The sequence below is a fragment of the Bos taurus genome, chromosome 19, assembly GCF_002263795.3.
Source record: "Bos taurus isolate L1 Dominette 01449 registration number 42190680 breed Hereford chromosome 19, ARS-UCD2.0, whole genome shotgun sequence".
Taxonomy (NCBI): Eukaryota; Metazoa; Chordata; class Mammalia; order Artiodactyla; family Bovidae; genus Bos; species Bos taurus.
In genome coordinates this window covers 9,905,565-9,920,871 of record NC_037346.1, presented here as the reverse complement: position 1 = coordinate 9,920,871, position 15,307 = coordinate 9,905,565, and the positions used below count along the sequence as shown (strand labels likewise).

General features: G+C 38.4%; 1 protein-coding gene across 2 annotated transcripts in view; it reads right to left on the bottom strand.

Moving 5' to 3' along the window:
* The window catches only part of PPM1E (protein phosphatase, Mg2+/Mn2+ dependent 1E), a 220,161-nt gene that overhangs the window by 19,399 nt on the left and 185,455 nt on the right, over window positions 1–15,307 (bottom strand). For both annotated transcript variants that reach the window (XM_059878401.1, XM_024980604.2), the window contains exon 2: window positions 4,506–4,624. In XM_059878401.1, coding sequence (XP_059734384.1) covers window positions 4,506–4,624 — 119 coding nt within the window. The remainder of the gene's footprint in view (window positions 1–4,505; window positions 4,625–15,307) is intronic.

Sequence of the window (15,307 nt, the reverse complement as noted above, 5' to 3'; positions counted from 1 at the left end):
TTCCTCACTGACACAGTACAGGGTGGCAAACCATGTATGTGACTTTGTCCCCTTTGCCATTTTTATATAACTGAAAATCAAGAGTACATTTGGAAGAGAAAAAAAGTTCAAAGAGCAAAAGAGGTGTGTATAAGAAGGAAAAACTGAGGCCAGTAGACAACCTAACATTTTGATTATTTTTAGCAACTCCAATCTTTTTGTTTGTTTAAAACACCAGTTGCCAGAGACTGTCTCTTTCAGCCAGCAATTACCTATTTCTATCACTTTCAACCCATCTGGTCTCTGCAACAATATATTGCCCCAAATCTAGACTGTTTATTTAGGTCTGCATTTGACTCAAACACAAGGGAAGATTGCAAAATAATACGTGAGTTCAGAAACTTTCAGGGAGCATGGGGTGAGATGAAACAAATGACTGATATTAATTATCAGGATAGTTTCCAGATTCTCAGATAATAATATAAAACATATCATATTTTGGTTTATTACTTTTTATCTTACTATATAGACCTCTACTGTCCAACAGAGTAGCTTACTAGCTACATGTGGCTAGTTAACTTTAATTAAAATGACATAAAATTTAAAACTCAGTTTTTGGTCACATTAGGTATATTTCAAGTACTCAGCAACTATATATAGCCAGTGGCTACCACACTGGACAACATGCAGATAGAGAACATTTCCATCATGTCTACTGCACAGCCCTGGTGTAGACAGATTAAACTGGTCAAGGGAAACAATACAGCTTCCTCTATTATTTAGTAACCTGCTAGATCTGTCTTTGTTCACGCCATCTACTACAACTCTTATCACATTTTTAAACAAAAGATAACATTTACTGAGTATCTGCTACATTCTATGTCTCTGGAACATTTCACTAACAGGTAATACCACTCTCAATCCCAGGTCTATCTGACTCACACCATGCTCTACTTTTCCCAAGTTAGATTGCACATGGACACTGTATTTTAACTGTCCTTGATTAGTCATAGTATAGTACCTAGCAGATAGCAGAAGCTCTAAAGATGTTGACTAAATAAATGAATATGCAAACTTATAAAATTAAATAACCACTAATAAAGTGTTTGTATACTTCTTGGTTGGTAATTCTGCTTCCTTGATCTCTCCAACTGTTTCTGCAATGATGCCATTCTTTAAAAATTACTGTAATTCTAAACCATGCTTTAATATAAGGAGGACTGGCTTTTCTATTATTATTAACTTTAGAGATGGCACCTGGGTAGTTCAACGTGTTTATTCTTCCAGAGGAACTACTTTGCCAAGTTTGTGGGGGAAATATGTTGCCATTATGTTTGGGATCACACTGAATTTACAGAGTTATGTGGAAAAAATTGACTTCTTTTTCATATTAAGTCTTATTCAGGAACAAGTTATACTGTTTCATTAATTGAAATCCACATATGTCCTATTTCTTACTGAATTTATTCCTAGTTATTTTATTTGCTATTTTGAGTCAGAATTTTGTTTTAATGTGTTACTTGGCACCTAGCAAACATTCCTCTTTCTCCCAGGAATACTTTCTTTTCTACTCTCAGTCCATGTGTCTAGGGGTAAAATGTGATTCGGGTCTAACCATTTAGAGACCACATTTCTCTGGCCATAGTTATTGGTTCAGGAAAGGGAAATAACCCAAGATGGACTGATTAGAGTGAGTCCTGTGCCTCATGTAAGAGCAACTGAGTAAAGTTACTCTTAGTTTCCTGCTTGATTTGAACCTGGGCAGATGAAGATCTGATGTTCCTAGCAGTGGTTTTGCCATCCCATGGAGCCTGAAAATAAAATCCAAAGGAGAGAGTAGAGCTGAGAGCTGGAGAAATGCCGGGTCTTTATGACATCATGTGAAGCCTTGAATCTAGTTGTGTAGCCCTAATCTTGAAGGATAGCCAATGAATTGTTTTGCTGAAGCCAGTGGTTACTTGCAACTAAAAAATTCTTGAGTATATACTCTAAACATGCATACTAGGTTTTTGGTTTAAGCCAAATTTTGTCCTACAATGTCCAGTGCTATTTTATTAAGTATATTTTAAAAATTAGAAATAAATATTAAATTTTACCAAATGCTTCCTTAGAGATTATTCTGTTTTTTCCTTTTCACCTATTAATATAAAAATTATGCTAATAAATGTCCCAATATTTTTTTTTCACTGCTGTTTCCTCAGCAGCATAGTGCTAAGCTATAGTAGGCCCTCAATAAAATACTCATCAAATTGTTGTACTAAGTATACAAACATTTCACTTAAGATTTTTCACAATGATTAAGACTCATCTCTCATTTCTTGGTTCTGTCTCAGCCAAGTTTAAGTATGACTGTTATGCTATGCAAATTTTCCTCTTTCCTCATATAACTGGATAATTTATTTAAAAAAGCAATGGAATTATTGTCTTTGATTGTTTGAAAACATTCACCTATAGAATCATCTACTCTTTTTGTCCTTTTTGCCAATCTTCTCAATCTCTTTCTGCTTAAAGCTTTATTAATTTGTATATTTCTAGATAATACCCAGGTTTTCAAATTTATTAATATAAAATTTTCATAATTCTTTTAATATCCTCTATATTAGTGATCATTTTCACCTTCTTATTTTTAATTTTTACATTAGGATATTTTACATTGATTTTAGGTTGTCCGGACAGGAGTTATATCTGTCAACAGAAATGCAAGGTTATTTAACAAATATTCTGTTAGGGATGGCATAAACATAAAAAGAACTTTAAGGTAAAGTTTCTTTAAGTCTGTTTTTGGAAACACCTAGGAGGAGAGTCACACGGCATTTTGGTGGGGACTTCCGTGCCTTTAAGGCAACGACAGCAGGCATTACTCAATATGTTCATTCCCACTCTGCGGTACCGATAAACACAATATGCCCTGTAGAGATTCTCCACTTAGTGATTTGGGTTAAACAGATTAAGGACATGCAAATAGTCTGGAACTATAATAGACCATTCTGAATCACAGCAGTGGCATGGAGACATTACTGGGTAATCTCTTGGAAAAATATAAAATCAGGATGACTAATGGTATCCTCTAGAAGAAAATCCCTTCCTTTCACATTTGCTATCTTACAGGGGTTCAGAAAATTCTTCCAACCTAGGTACGTAGGGCAACACTTCAGTCTTAAGTATTCTCCTTGTATAGGAAGTGGTGTAAGAACATCAGTATATAAATAATTGCTGCTTAAAATGGAAAAATAAAATCAAATAAAAAAGGATGCAAAAAAGAGAAAATTGTCCAAGGTAGCAGTCCACCCCCTCACAGCTGTAAATTACTCATCAGTCGTTAATGTCAGTGTACTGATCTGGAGCTGAGTCAGCCATCACCCTGGCTGCAGTGAAGCAGAATTTAATCTCCCTCATCTTTTCATTACAGGGCTTTTACTTCATGCATCAGTACGAGAGGAAAGACCAATGCTTTGCAGAAGGAATTCCATCCAGCTTGACTCTGGAAAAATTTGGTTCCAAGTGAATCAATTACTCTCAGTAAAAACAAGAGGAATTCCTTCCTTGCCAATTTGCTACCAAAAATTCTCTAGAGAGATGAAGGAAGAACAGGAATGTTTATTTTTATATCTGCCTCACATTCTCTGGAATCTAGCTGCCCTAATTCATTAATATATGTTTTGCTCCCTCTGTCCCATGTTTAAAGGCAAATGCTTAAAATAGAACAAATAGAATGAAATATTAAAATTCCTAATGCCCTAGTTTTTACAAAAATTGGTATTTTTAATATGTTAAATATGTATAAGCCTAATATATTAATAAACATACCTTCATTAATAAACATTCTCATAATTTAACTGAAAAAAAGATGCCCATGCAATTAAATCACATAATTGTCATAAAGAGCTCTATTTATTGGTAGATGTAAAAAAATTGTAAATAATTTTCTTTACGTATTTATTTTCTCTCTGGCCCTGCTGGGCCCCCTCGCTGCACGGGCTCTCCTCTAGCTGTGGTGAGCAGGGCTGCTCTCTAGTTGCGGTGCACGGGCTGCTCGCTGGGCTGGCTTCTCCTGTTTTGAAGCCACCAGGGAAGCCCGGCAGACATAAAATTTAATAGGATTAATGAGAAGTTTTGTAACAACCGATCTCCTGAATTTGTATATCTGAGTTTTTTAGATGAATTAAAACTTTAAAGTATGTTTTTCTCAAACTACCCTTCCCTTCACTTATTCATCTTTTCTGTTGTGTCTTCACATTTCTCCCTTCTGTTCATTTACCTAGATATTATTTATGATAACATATTGTTATCATAATCTCCTGCTCCGGTTACCTGCACATGGCTTCAAAATATGCCTGTATTTTCCCTTTCTACTTTTACTGATTAGTTTGAAAAAACATGTTTCTGAAGTTTTTCTCTTGCTACCACTATAAAATATCAACCAGTGGGTAAACATAATTAGATACAGTATTCTGTAGATAATTTATGTGGATTGTTCAACAGAAAATTTTAATATTTTAAAACAAATATTGTAGAAAGGTACTTGCCCACAGTCCCTTCTGTGCCATCCGTCTCCTTTGGGATATAATGTGCAGAAAGATCACTCTGAAGGACTTCGTCTGATGTGGCTCTGGCTAGAGCGGCAGCCAAAAAGGAAGGGCAGTTACTGAAAGAAAACAATAAACGGCTATTCAGCAAGAATTAGAAACATCCCATCTAAAATTACTACTAATTACTTTATTATTAACATATTGTTTCAAAACAAAATTATACCTTTAAACAACAATCGATGCACATTTCTTGAGAAGATATCATATGCTATGCACTTTGCCAAGGCACTGGGTATATACTGGTGAATTAACACAGACATGGCCCCTGACCTGGTGGGGCTTACGATCTGGTTAGGGAGACAGATGACGACTAAGTAAACAAATAGGATATAATTTTGAGTTGGGATAACCTTTATAAGGGAAACAAATAGGATAGAGTGCATTAAAGAGAAGTATCTACTTAGAATAGTCAGGAATGCCTTGCCTTAAAGGATGAGAAAGACTCGGTTATATGGGGGTGGGACTTGGGGACAGTATTCCAGGCAGAGAAAGCAGCACATGTGCAGACCCTTTCTGAGAGCAAGGTATGTCTGAGGAACCGGAAGAAGCCCAGAAAGATGAAGTATAGCAGGTAAGGGGGACAGTGATGAGGAGTAAGGTCAGAGGAGCGGAACAGGCCAGTTATATGGATCTCTTGGATGGTAAGGAATTTGGATTTTACTTGAAGTGCAGGGGGAAGTCACTGATGATTGTAAGCAAGAGAGGGTCATAATCAGATATGTTAAATAAAATACGTTGCCTGCTGTCAAAGGGAACTGGCAGGGAGCACGAATGAAGGAGAGCGATCAATAAGGAGATTGTTGTAATCCAGATGAGATTCTTTAAAAAGTGATTGTATTTTAGAGAAAGAAAATATAGAATGTGATTATTATTGTATGCAGAGGTGAGAGAGAGAGAAAAGAATCAGCCTGAGTTTTAGGTTTTGGCCTGTGCCACGAGGTAAATGGTGGCATCATTCACCTAGATGGAGAAAACAGGAAAAGACAGATATGTGGAGGAAAAGGTTAAAGGAGAAAATGAGAATTCATTTTAGCCATGTTAACTTGGAAAAAATTTCTGCAATATCCTAGTGAAGGTGTCAAATGGTTAACTATATATTTTAGTGTGGAGCTAAGAGATGTAAGGAAATTTGGAAGTCATGAATGTATGAATGGTATTTAAAACAAGAGAGATAAAGGGGAATTCTCTGGTGATCCAGTAGTTAGTACTCCGCTCTTCCACTGCAGGGGGCAGAGGTTCCTTTCCTGGGTGGGGAACTAAAGATCTCACAAGCTGTGCAGTGTAGCTTAAAAAAAAAAAAAAAAAAATTCAACTATGGAAATAGAATAGGTCACATAGAGAAAACAAAAAGAGAGAACTGCTATGGACCAGTGACTTCTGTGTGCCTCTGTTTCCCCCCTTTGGAAATAGTAAGTACCTCCCCAATATACCCACTGTATGTTGGGTAGTGGCAGGGAAGGGGTAGATAATATGCCTCTACAGTCCCTAAGTATCCAAATCAAATGGAACTATACTCAGGGAGCTGTCATCAAGAAATTATACCCAAGGAATCTCATCTGGACCTGACTTCACTGAGATTCTGAACCTCAAGCCTGAGTCTGATGCCATTAAGGGATGAAATTTTGGGAGACTCTGAGGGGAGGGGTGAAGGTTTTTTGCATGTGGTAGGGATACGAATTGTGTGGCCAGAACAGACTGGCAAATTGTTTTTCTAAAAGAGATCACAGCAGTATTTCTGGTGCTACGTGCTCTTTAAGAACCTTACCATTACACATGAAAGTGAATGAGCCTTTGATGAAAAAAGAAGTGGCCAAAGTGATGCCGTGTGGCTTCTGAGGTTTGGTCATTAAAGGCTGAGTGACTTTCCCCTGGCTTTCTCGTCTCTCTTCCTTCACTTTCTCCTTTTCCTCCCCCTCCTCCTTCCCTTCCCCCTGGGACACAGACAGGTTCATGTGGGTGTTAGCTGAGGCTTCCAGTCAAGAGCTATTATTATCAATTGCTTGACATGGTAACAGCACAGACCTTCAGAAGATACCAGTACCAGCCTGAATCTTCCAGCTGAGGCCCCAGACATTATGGAACAGAGAAAGCTGACCCTGCTTTGTCCAGTCTTATGCTCAAAGAAACTATGAGTATAATTAATGATTGTTTCATGACGCTAATTTCTGTGCTAATTTGTTACATGGCCATAATAACTGAAAACCCAACATTTAGAAGCTTAGTGGAAGATAAGGAACCTATAAACACTGAAAAGAAATAGCAAGATAAGTAAAAGGCAAACCAAAGGAGTAGAATATCTGAGTGAAGGAATTGTCAATTCCATCAATACTACTGAGAAGTCCGACAAGGGGAAATTAGATACTGAATTTAATAACATGTAAATAGATCATCACTGACTGGGTGCCAAGACAATTCAATGGGGGAAAATAGTCTTTTCTACAAATGGTGCTGGAACAATTGTGATATTCACACACCAAATAATCAATTTAGCCTCTTTCCTTACACCATGTACAAAAATTTATTCATGTAAATAAATGTAAGTGTTAAACTATTAAAATCTTAAAATCTATTTAAACTATTAAAATATTAAAAGAAAACATAGGGGACTTACCTGGCAGCACAATGGAAAAGAACCTGCCTGCCAATGCAGGGGACACAGGTTCGATCCCTGGTCCGGGAAGATCCCACATGCCTCGGAGCAACTAAGACCCGGTGCCACAACCACTGAGCCCACGCTTCAGAGCCTGAGCTCGGCAACAAGAGGAGCCTGAGCGCCACAACTGGAGAGCAGCCCCCACTCACCACAACTAGAGAAAGCCCTTGCACAGCAACGAAGATCCAGTGCAACCAGAAATAAAATTATTAAAAAAAAAAAAAAAAAAGCATAGGAGTAAAACTTCATGACCTTGGATCAGGCAATGGCTTCCCTAAATATGAATATGACACCAAAATTACAAGCAACAAAAGAAAAAAATGAGTTAAATTGAACTGTATCAAAATTTAAAACTTTCATACCACAAATCAAGAAAGTGAAAAGGCAACTCACACAACAGTAGAAATATCTGTGAATCACATATCTCAAGAGGAGCTGGCATTCAAAATATATAAAGAACTCTTTTAACTTAATAATAAAAAAGACAATGCTGTTTTAAAATGGGCAAAGGACCTGAATAGTACTTCTCCAAAGAAGATATACAAATGGCCAATAAACACATGAAAAGATGCTCACCTTCATTAGTTGTTAGGGAAATGCTAATCAAAACCACAATGAACACTGGATTCACTGCAATATTGTTTACAATAGCCAAGACATAGAAGAAAACTAAATATCCATCAACAGAGGAATGGATAAAAATGTGGTACAATGGAAGATTACTCAGCCATTAAAAAGAATGAAATAATGCCATTTGTAGCAACATGGATGGACTCAGAAAGTGCCATACTGAGGCAAAGTAAGTCAGGGAAGGAGAAACATCATATGACATCCCTTATAGGTGGAATCTGAAGAGAAAATATAAAAATGAGCTTACGTACAAAGCAGAAAGAGACTTACAGACTTAGAAAACAAACTTATGGTTGCCAAGGGGAAGGGATAGTTAGGGACTTTATAAAGGTCTTGTACACACTGCTATATTAAAATGGAGAACCAACAAAAACCTATTGTACAGGACTCTGCTCAATGTTATGTGCCAGACTGGATGGGAGGGGGGCTTGGGGAGAATGGATACATGTATATGTGTGACTGAGTCCCTTCACTGTTCACCTGAAACTATCACAACGTTGTTAATCGGCTATCAGTTCAGTTCAGTTCAGTCGCTCAGTTGTATCTAACTCTTTGTGACCCCATAAAGTGCAGAATGCCAGGCCTCCCGGTCCATCACCAACTCCCGGAGTTCACTCAGACTCACGTCCATCGAGTCGGTGATGCCATCCAGCCATCTCATCCTCTGTCATCCCCTTCTCCTCCTGCCCCCAGTCCCTCCCAGCATCAGAGTCTCTTCCAATGAGTCAACTCTTAGCATGAGGTGGCCAAAGTACTGGAGTTTCAGCTTTAGCATCATTCCTTCCAAAGAAATCCCAGGGCTGATCTCCTTCAGAATGGACTGGTTGGATCTCTTTGCAGTCCAAAGGACTGTGAAGAGTCTTCTCCAACACCACAGTTCAAAAGCATCAATTCTTCGGTGCTCAGCTTTCTTCACAGTCCAACTCTCACATCCATACATGACCACTGGAAAAACCATAGCCTTGACTAGACGGACCTTTGTTGGCAAAGTAATGTTTCTGCTTTTCAATATGCTATCTAGGTTGGTCATAACTTTTCTTCCAAGGAGTAAGCGTCTTTCAATTTCATGGCTGCAGTCACCATCTGCAGTGATTTTGGAGCCCAAAAATATAAAGCCTGACACTGTTTCCACTGTTTCCTCATCTATTTCCCATGAAGTGATGGGACCAGATGCCATGATCTTCGTTTTCTGAATGTTGAGCTTTAAGCCAAGGTTTTCACTCTCCTATACCCCAATACAAAATAAAAAGCTTAAAAATAAAACCTATCACTAAAGGTTAATAAACACAGAAAAATAACCACTGTGAGATACCATTTCAAACCCACATGATGACTATCATTAAAAAGGCAGGTAATGAAACAAGTATTGACAACTATGTGGAAAAATCGGGAACTCTCATATATTTCTGGTAGGAATGTAAAATGATGCAGGTGCTTTTGTCAGTCCTTAAAATGTTAAACATAAAGTTACTAAATGGACCAGCAATTCCATTCATAGGTATATATTCGAAAGGAATGAAAATAAGGCCCTGGTCCAGTGGCTAAGATTCCATGCTCCCAGTGCAGGGGGCCCAGGTTTGATACCTGGTTGCTGCTAAGTCACTTCAGTTGTGTCCGACTCTGCGACCCCACAGACAGCAGCCCACCAGGCTCCCCTGTCCCTGGGATTCTCCAGGCAAGAACGCTGGAGTGGTTTGCCATTTCCTTCTCCAATGCAGGAAAGTGAAAAGTGAAAGTGAAGTCACTCAGTCGTGTCCGACTCTTTGCAACCCCATGGATTGCAGCCCACCAGGCTCCTCCACCCATGGGATTTTCCAGGCAAGAGTACTAGAGTGGGGTGCCATTGCCTTCTCCATGATACCTGGTTAGGGAACTAGATCTCACATGCCATACTAAAGATTCTGCACGCCATAACGAAGAACAGAGATCCCATGTGCTCCAACTAAGACCCACCAGTGCAGCCAAATAAATAAATAAATAAATATTACTCCCCAAAAAATACCCCAAAAGAAATGAAAATACACATCCACACAAAGCTTGTACATGAATGCTCACAACAGTATTATTCATAATAGCCAAAAAGCATAAACAACCAAATGCTCATCAACTGATCATGGATAAATAAAATAGGTAGTATATTTATCAGCTAGAAAAGAATGAAGTATTAATGTATGCATAGTATTAATACAATGTAGATGAAACTTGAAAACATTACAGGAAATGACAGAACCTGGTCACAAAACCACATATTATAATATTCCATTATATGAAAAGTTCAGAAATGATGAATCTAGAAATAGTAGAGTGGTGGTGTACTCTTGCCTGGAAAATCCCATGAATGGAGAAGCTTGGAAGGCTGCAGTCCATGGGGTCGCTGAGGGTTGGACACGACTGAGCGACTTCACTTTCACTTTCATGTACTGGAGAAGGAAATGGCAATCTACTCCAGTGTTCTTGCCTGGAGCATCCCAGGCACGGAGGAGCCTGGTGGTATGCCATCTATGAGGTCACACAGATTCGGACACAACTGAAGCAACTTAGCAGCAGCAGCAGCCTAGGGCTGAGGACGAGGTGAGACAAGAGCTACTGCGAATGGGTAGGGGGTTTCTTTTGGGGGTGATAAAAATGTTCTAGGGACTTCCCTGGTGGTCCAGTGGTTAAGAATGGTAGTAGCCTTCCAATGCAGAACTAAGATTCAATCCCGGGTCAGGGAGCTACAATATACATGCTGCAGTGCAATTAAGTCTGTGTGTTGCGACTACTGAGCCCGAGTGCACTAGAGACCCGGCGCACCGCAACTAGGATCGACTCAACGCAGCCAAATAGTGGCTTCAGTATATTCACAATGGTTTAACCATCACTCTATGGTTTTAGAACATCTGAAAAAATATTTATTCAAATACATAAATACAGTCTTAATATTCAAAATCTTAGATAAGTGTGATGGTTAAACTATTCTGAACATACTAAAACCACTGAATCGTATACTTTAAATTAGTAACTTTCATGGTATGTGAATTACATCTCAGTAAAGACATTTGGAAAAATCACTAACTTTGTTAACAACCACTGAACAGTGCAAGTGAAAATCAGATTAGAATGGGTTCGTAAAGGAGGGGCAAGGAGGTGTGACAATGGAGGGAATGGGGTGGTAACTTAAAGGGGACCCGGGCCAGGGGAAGTCTGCTGTTTTAGAATGCTTTGGAATATGACCGCATACTAAATGAAGTCATCCAAAATGAAAGACTGAGATACGGTGGGAGAGAGGGCATGACCATAGGAGCAAAGCTCTCGAGAAGGCAAGAATGGATGAGGTGCAATCCAGACATGGAAACCCTGACCTGATAGGATGTGGCATATTTCCTTAGTGGGAAAAGGAAAGAAGAAAATGGATACAGATGCAGGTAGATTTCCACATTTCTTAGTAGGAAAATAAGAGAATCCCCATCTAATGGCTTGATTCCACCATAACTTATTGAGGCTTACAGTGTGGAAGGCACTGTTCGTGCTCAGGTATACACAACCAAAAAAGACAGAACTCCCTAGCTTTGGAGCTTACATTCTAGAGGATGGTTTCTCAACAAAGTATGAGGCTAGATTGGTAGTTCTCAAACTGTTGCATGGATCAGAATCACCTCCAGGGCTTGTTAAAATACAGATTTTTGGGCCCCATCCTCAGTTGCTGACTCAGGAGGCCTGGAGCAGGGCTTGAGGATTTTCTTTTCTAACATGTTGTGGTGCTGGAGAAGACTCTCTGAGAGTCCCTAGGACAGCAAGGAGATCAAAGCAGTCAATCCTAAAGGAAATCAACCCTGATTATTCACCAGAAGGACTGATGCTAAAGCTCCAATACTTGGCCACAGATGAGAAGAGCCTACTCATTGGGAAAGATCCTGATGCTGGGAAAGACTGAAGGCAGGAGAAGAAAGGGAGAACAGAGGATGAGGTGGTTGGATGGCATCACCGACTCAATGGACATGAGTTTGAGCAAGCTCTGGGAGATGGTGACAGACAGGGAAGCCCGGTGTGCTGCTGTTTATGGGGTCACAGAGTCGGACGCGGCTTGGTGACTAAACAGCAGCAGCATGTTCCCAGCTGATGCTTATGCTGCTCGTCTGGAAACCACATTCCGAGAACCACTAGGTTAGATCATCAACTGAGTGGTGACAGCAGAAAGCATGTGGGGAGAAGGGAGGAAGAGAAAGCAAATGTGAAATATCATTCAACAGTGCGAAGAGACTGTTTGAAGTTTGAGACACTTTTTAAAATTAAATCAGTCCTTCTGCTTCTATAATCATAGAATAGGTAATTTCTCTACCTGTTTTCATGTGCCATATATAACATGTGTGGGTAAAAACAACTCTAGTTCATCAAGATTGAAGTTTTGCAAGGTGAGTACTATTAAGCAGAGATACGGAAGTTGAGCAACTTTTAAAGGATATGATTACAATGTTAGACCATGGACTCTAAGTTGGCTAAGAAAGAAAGAACAGATATGAGTTGTAGATCAGTGTGGTCCAAATGCAATTAAAGAATTGTAGTGGGAATACTTGGATACATAATCTAAAAGGAAAGAAAGCTGTAGTCTGAGAACAAGATACTTGCATGCATGATTTTGGAGCTGGTGCAATTTTTATAACAAGGTTTAGGTGGGACCAAGAAAGTGAGTGGCTTAGAAATAAACAATTTGGCAAAGTTCACATCCTAAGTCTCCAAGAAAACTTTGAAAATTTTGTTTATCATTCATCAGTATTTTTCAAATTGTAGATTATGATCCATTAGTGGGTAATTATATCAACTTACGAATTGTGAGCCACATTTTTTTAAAAAAAAGGAAATAGAATAAGGTACAGGAGGTAAGGCTAAGTATTCCAGATACATATTAGGGAAGTATATACCAAATCCTGATTATGATGAAAAAAATTGAAAGTTACTGCGTTTTAACAATTATGAAATAAATTGATGACTTTCCCTGAAACACACATACTTTATAAACAGTATTACCAATTATCCTTTCATGCTTATCTGATTTTTCTTGATGAGTCAAAATCTTCCTTCATAGATCTAAACTCTTTGTCAGCATTGCTTGTCTTTACCTTTCACCATGCTTTAGTTTAATTACCTGGACACATTTAGATATTTTGCCTAAATGGACTCTTAGATATTTATAACATTTACTTGGTCCCTTGGCTATTTTAAAATTTATGTTTTAAAAAATCTGAAAATCTTGCTTGCAATCACTTCCTAGAGTTCACCCTAAAAGGATATCTTTTTTTATAGTTATTAAACTATCTGGATCTTGGTTCACTAAAGCTAAGAATGTGAAAACTTCACAGAATAAGGCAAGAACCATTAGTCTCATTTATGTGTCACCTGCAATACATTTTTAGACACAGTTAATGCAATTTTTTACTTTTTGTCAGACAGAATGAAAATATTTTCAGTGAAGTAGGGAAGAAGATTAGCTGACTAATACCTAGACATAAAACATCAAGCTAGACACCTCACCCACATCAGCTATTCCGACATGTCAAAAAGCTGTAACACTTAGCATGAATAAGTTCTTATGGTTTTGATTCTGAAATGAAAGTGATTATTTCTGAAATTTCAGAATTGCAAATATATTTTAAAACATAGTCACATCAGAGAAAATTTGATCAACTCAAATAAAAGTTTATCATTAAAGCCTGTCATCTTTAAGAGAACTACCAAGAGCAACTAATATGATAATAACATAGCAAACCAATGTTTCCTCATACAATATTTGAAAGAACCCAACACAGAAGGCTTTAGAATTTGAAAGTTTGGCAAATGTATTATATAACAAATAACAGAGGAAGGCCAATAATCAAGGCAATCTGGGGAACTGGGGTTTCAAATGTTATCATGTTGAGAACATTGCTGAAGAAGAGTATTGTTAGAAAATTTTTAATTTTTGCAGTGTGTGTCATTTTGGGGGACTGGCTCTTTTAAAATCAAATTAATCTTAAGGCCCTTCAGATCCAGTCAAAGAACATTCTTTTGCTATTTAAAAAATTAATTAATTTGAGTGTGTCAGGTCTTGGTTTCAGCTTGCAGGATCTTTCACTGTGGTGTGTGGACTCTCTAGTTGTGGTGCATGGGTTTAGCTGCTCCATAGAACGTGGGCTCTTAGTTCTCCAACCAGGGATTGAACCTGTGTCCCTTGCATCGCAAGGTGGATTCTTAACCACTGGACCACCAGGGAAGTCCTCTCTTTTGCTATCTACTTATATTAACAGATATTTCTGAAGTGCTTACAATTTCTATCTCAATTCACATCATGCAAACAAAGGAAATATGTTTTCATACATTTCAATATGTTACTTTCTTGTTCTGAGAATCAAAGTACAAACTTTATATATTCATAGATAAAAATAAAATCCTATTTTATGTCTAAATCATATACAAGATATATGCATAATCACTTTTTGAACAATGTTGACATATCATTAATTAGGGGTCTGGTTAATTTTTAAGCTTAATCACATACGTAATTCCAGTTCATGGGAATTCCCTAGAGGTCCAGGGGACCTCATGCTCTCACTGTTAAGGGCAGAGTTGAGGGCCTGGTTTCAATCCCTGGTCAGGGAACTAGGATCTGCAGATTATGTGGATAGGCAAAAAAAAGAAGAAGAAAAAAGTTTCACTTCATTGAAGTTATCTGTCAATCAATACATGAATGCATATTTGGATTTCTCTGTATACTGACTTTTTCAACACTATATATTGTGAAGCAGAAATCCAAGTCTATTAAGTTTCATAAACTGAACTCTGTAAACAAAGCACGGGGTCTTGCTTTAAATAGCTCAGTTGGTAAAGAATGTGCCTGCAATTCAGGAGACCCCAGTTCCATTCCTGGGTCGAGAAGACAGATCCACTGGAGAAGGGATAGGCTACCCACTCCAGTATTCTTGGGCTTCCCTTGTGGCTCAGCTGGTAAAGAATCTGCCTGCAATGCGGGAGACTTGGGTTCAATCCCTGGATTGGGAAGATCCCCTGGAGAAGGGAAAGGCTACCCACTTTCACTTTCTTTTTTTTTTAAAAGATGATAATACTTTTTAAAATTTATTTTAATTGGAGGCTAATTACTTTACAATATTGTAGTGGGTTTTGCCATACATTGACACGAATCCGCCACAGGTCTACATGTGTTCCCCATCCTGAATCCCCCTCCCACCTCCCTCAGGGTCATCCCAGTGCACCAGCCCTGAGCACCTTGTCTCATGCATCGAACCTGGACTGGCGATCTGTTTCACATGTGATAATATACATGTGTCAGTGCTGTTCTCTCTCACTTTCACTTTCTTCAGACACACAAAAATAAAACATAGATTCAGTTTTCCCTGTTGCTCATATTGGCTAGTATCATCTTCATCCTCAGACTATCTGAGTAGGTCAATGTTAACACCTCAATTCGATTTCAGAAATAACCACA